The following is a 4,289-nucleotide window of genomic DNA, read 5'->3' on the forward strand; positions in this document are numbered from 1 at the left end:
AGTTAAATATTAATTAGATTATTCTATCCTCGTAAATTCTGTACAATGCATAAAATAAGCATATCCAATACGATAAATAATTCGTCTTGAAAAAAATTTACTTACAACGAGTGAATTATTATTATTATTTACGAATAACATAAAATAATAATTAGGTAACGAGATAAAGCTAAAACTTCCAGGATTTCGATAGATTTCGAATAATTTCAAGAACGATCACGGAAACCAAGGGAGACCGGGCCTTTTGGCGCGAGAATAAATTCAAATTGCAAATCGAGCTCTTCCTCCACGATGATCTCGAATTCCCGTATAATCTGCAAGGAAAAAGAATAATTGAATATATATATCTAATGAATCCAATATGATATGCCACGGATGAATCGGAAGAACCTTTGCCAAGATAAGCTGCAACGCGAGATCGACGAATCGCTTGCCCGGACATATTCTCCTTCCAGCGCCGAAAGGTGCGACTAATAACGGCGAATGGGGGCCGCTAGGTGTCGTCCACCTCTCGGGCAAATATTTCTTCGCGTCTTTGAAATTCTCCTCGTTCAAACCTGCTATCCAAGTGTGTAAAAGGACTACGGTCTGTAATAGAAATAAAGATACAGAATAAAATACAGAATAAAAGGAAAGGGAGGAAGAATAATTAATAATAATTAGAAAAAGATTACATAATTGTTACTTACTCCCGCCGTCAAACGATAACCGCTAAGTTCGATGGATTCGTCCAAGATGCGTGCGATGCAGGTTGTCGTTGGGATCAATCTGAACGGACGCGATGCGATGGAAAAGATTAAAACTAAAGATTTAAGAGAATTAGAAACGCGTTTAGAGTCACGTTTACGCACCGTAGAGATTCGGTGATGCACGCGCGCAAATACTTGGCCCTCCGTAAATTGTCGATGGTCAAATCGCAACCAGCCGGTGCCAGCTCGTGCGTCTCTTCGTATAGTTTGACTTGGACGGCCGGATTACGACCGATCAAATGGAACAGGAATACCAAAGTGTTTCCAAGCTGTGGCGAGTGGTCGTAAAAGAGTGATCGTAAGAAATGCACGAATTTGGAATAAAGTGAATAAGTGTTTTGTGTACCGTGTGTATGCCAGCCGCTATGAAATCGACAATGGCTGCTTTCTTGTCGCGTATATCGAGATTCTTTTGTCTGAGAATGGATTGAAAAATGGCCTCGACCGACTCGTCTTTGGCATCGTCTTGTTTCTCCAGTATAGTGGTTTCGATGATCTCCGAAATTATACTGAAATTGGATCGTTATATATATTGTACAAATTATTTGTTGAAAACGAATCTTTATTGTAAACGAATTTTCAATCCGTCCGTTCGATACCTGTCCAAACATACTTGTATATAGCGTCCTCGCTCTCTATCAGCTGTTTGTACGCACAGGTTGGTAACAATTTCCAAAGCGGCAATCCGTAAAAGGCATCCCGCGAGGCGGTGAAATGTATCCTGACAGCTTCCGCCAATCTCGTCGCAAGCTCGCTACTCGAGTCTGGCTTCAAGAAACCGAGATGTCGACCCAGGATCAAAGTGCATGTACCTAGACCGAGACCGAGATAAAACGGGGATAGAATCGATAAACCGTTGATCGATCGTTGGATCTTACTTTCCAATCCCATTTTATAGGCAAGCTCTTCGAAACCTGTCACTTTGTATCCGACCCTTTGACGCCGGATCAACTCGATGAACGAATCCGCGACGATATTCAGGGCCGGGAAAAAGCCAAGTACGGTACTGGCAGCCGTCAATTCCGACGTAAGAGCTACCCGAAGATCGTGCCACGTTTGTCCTTGTCTATCGAATTGTATAATACGTCGGTTCGTGTCGACCGGTTCCGGTGTCTTAAACGAATTATGAGAAAATTCGGAGAAAAATTACTACTCACTCGTTGACTAAACCGAGATTCGTGTAACGATCCCGGCGTGTCCGCCGATAATGAGATATCACCTCTTGCGGGGGGCGAAGCGGATACCTGGAGTTACGGCGGATGATTGTCTCGATATCCTGACGGGAGAAGACAGAGATCATTGGAAAATTCCATAATGCTTCTTCTTTACACAACGCGCCATATCGTTGGTTCAAATCTATTCTTGAATCAGAAATAATCCGCCATTTTAAAATATATGTAACGCGTTTGAATTTTAATTCTACGTAGCAAATTTCAAATTTCAAATTTCGTCGAAATTTCGTAAATATCGTGATTAAGTGAAACGCTACGCTAATGCCAATGGTAAATTTCTTACCTTTGTAAGCATCGTGAATCTTGTTCAATTTATAGTAACCGATGCAAGAGAATATCCATCTGGTTCCAAAAATCGGTAAAGAAAACGGCCCTGGAATGTTGGATACCGTTCTGAACTTGCCCTCGGCTGGTGCTGTTAACCATCACGCAAAAAAAAATATAAAACGTTTGATACGGATAATCTAACTTTCTCTATACGAATCGAGCTATTATACATAATAATTTCTCGTATAAGGGGAAAAACGTTAATCTTTGAGGTTTCGAAAAAAAAAAGGCACGCAAGGTCGATAGAAGGTCACGTCATACGAATTTCGAGCTTACGCTTAATTGGAAAGGGAACGCACGTGAACGCGCCCTGTTTCGAAATCAAGGTCGTTCGTACACGAAACATCTTCTTTTCTTTTCTTTTCTCTTCTTTCTTTTGCCTAACTTGTGTATTCGAATCTATCATTTCATCGAACGAAAAAAATCAACACTATTCTACTACGCACAGATGCAAAATTACATACTGTATGTATAATGTATACTATGAACAAGTGCACGCTTTTTATATTTTTTTCATCTTAATTATATATCGTTTCAACGCGTGAAACGAAACGCTAACGATATTTTTACAGATCTTACTTACCGGTAGCTTCGTGAGATGTAGCTGTCCAAAACCACCATGCTGGCCGATGGCTAGTAACGAAGATCAATATCGTCAAAAGAACTGCAGCGATTACTTCGAACCAAGCACTCGAGAGTAACATCTCAAAACTCCTACGGAAATAGGTCAAAAATTCTCCACTTACGAATATCTCTTCCTATAGTACGATTTAACGTATCGGCCGAAATCCTTTTATCTTTGCTATACCGGTGTTTAAGAAACAAATATACATCGCGTATATTAAAATCTTTAACTTTGTCACGATTCGACAAATAATTATTATTTTCTCAGACGTTTCTTATCTGAACAATGATAAAGAGATTATACGAAAAGCGGGCAAACTCGGCATACCGATGTGATATAATATTGTATCGTATATATTTCTTGTAACTCTATTTCACGCGCGAATATACAACAAATATTCCGACGATCAAACCGCGTCTCGTAATATACGAGGAATAAGTAGTTGAGAATCGACGTAAAACTCTTAGATCCAAGATAGGTAGGGGATTCGTTCGACCGGTCTATGGAGAACGATCGCGAAGCAGGGACCTGATAGAGAGAAAGCTTGTTATGCTTCGATCTATAGTATGTAGAAGTAAAGCGCGTGTTATTACTGCTCGCGGAAGGAGCGCGGATCGCGATAAATCCAACTAGCCGTTAGCGAAAAAATGACGCACCACTGCTCCTCCGAGTCCATTCGAAGTTGACTGTCCCAGTGTTATTTACGGATCGCCGGTTTCTTCTATTTGCAGTAGCTTGATAACGCGTATCGTCACGATGACCCTGCTCTCTCTTTGACTCGCTAATCTCGAAGCTGTTACACGGATCGAAGAGAAAATGACTAAACACACGTCCCTCATCGCGATATAGTATTTACAACACATACATGCCGATTTTTTTCAGCCTGTATATGTGTTTCGTCTAACGATTATGATCCTTACCAAAATACTTGACGCGGTCGAATTCTTCAAATATAAATATTTTTCGTTAATTTGATATATCGTTCCAACGTTGAATTCAAAATTCGTAAAATAATTGTTTATCTGATTTTTTCTAGTTATTCTCTCTCTCTCTCTCATATATATCACTGTATAACATCGAACTAAAATTATTTTGATAATCATCGATCGATCGTCGAAATATCGATATTCTATTAATTGTTATAAGATGATGAGATGTTTAAATTTTACTGAAAGTTATAGTATTTTCCACAATAATAATTTATATTTCAATTCTGATCATATAAAGTACCATTTTTTGACGACTTTTATGTTTATTTTCTGTTAACGACATCACGGTCGGTTAATGCCTAAATACCGTTCGAATAATTTCAATCATCGGTTATGAAATATCGCATAACGAGTCAAAAAAAAAAAA

At 39.3% G+C, this 4,289-nt stretch overlaps 1 protein-coding gene across 2 annotated transcripts; it reads right to left on the minus strand.

The window, feature by feature from the left end:
• Window positions 1-6: 6 nt before the first annotated feature.
• Window positions 7-3,880, minus strand: LOC102671230 (ecdysone 20-monooxygenase). 2 transcript variants are annotated; one of them, XM_006621110.2, is made up of 11 exons: window positions 3,590-3,879; window positions 2,892-3,022; window positions 2,265-2,396; window positions 1,907-2,105; window positions 1,628-1,815; window positions 1,363-1,561; window positions 1,096-1,258; window positions 852-1,018; window positions 690-768; window positions 391-588; window positions 7-314 (listed from the first exon to the last, which is right to left on the minus strand). In XM_006621110.2, the coding sequence occupies exons 1-11, from the start codon at window positions 3,607-3,609 to the stop codon at window positions 207-209; spliced, it is 1,584 nt and encodes a 527-aa protein (XP_006621173.1). In that variant the 5' UTR covers window positions 3,610-3,879; the 3' UTR covers window positions 7-206. The 2 variants fall into 2 exon arrangements, 1 of the variants encoding a protein (XP_006621173.1); XR_004151273.1 differs by having other exon boundaries at window positions 248-314; window positions 391-557; window positions 3,590-3,880.
• Between the last annotated feature and the right edge of the window lie 409 nt (window positions 3,881-4,289).

This window comes from Apis dorsata, unplaced genomic scaffold (assembly GCF_000469605.1).
Source record: "Apis dorsata unplaced genomic scaffold, Apis dorsata 1.3 scaffold_581, whole genome shotgun sequence".
Lineage (NCBI taxonomy): Eukaryota > Metazoa > Arthropoda > Insecta > Hymenoptera > Apidae > Apis > Apis dorsata.

Excerpts from the sequence above, each read along its gene's own strand:
- LOC102671230 (XM_006621110.2), bottom strand. The coding sequence starts at position 3,609 with ATGGACTCGGAGGAGCAGTG. Across the intron at positions 769-851 it reads TGCATCACCGAATCTCTACG|ATTGATCCCAACGACAACCT; the intron begins GTGCGTAAACGT and ends GCGTCCGTTCAG. Across the intron at positions 589-689 it reads GTTATCGTTTGACGGCGGGA|ACCGTAGTCCTTTTACACAC; the intron begins GTAAGTAACAAT and ends TTTCTATTACAG.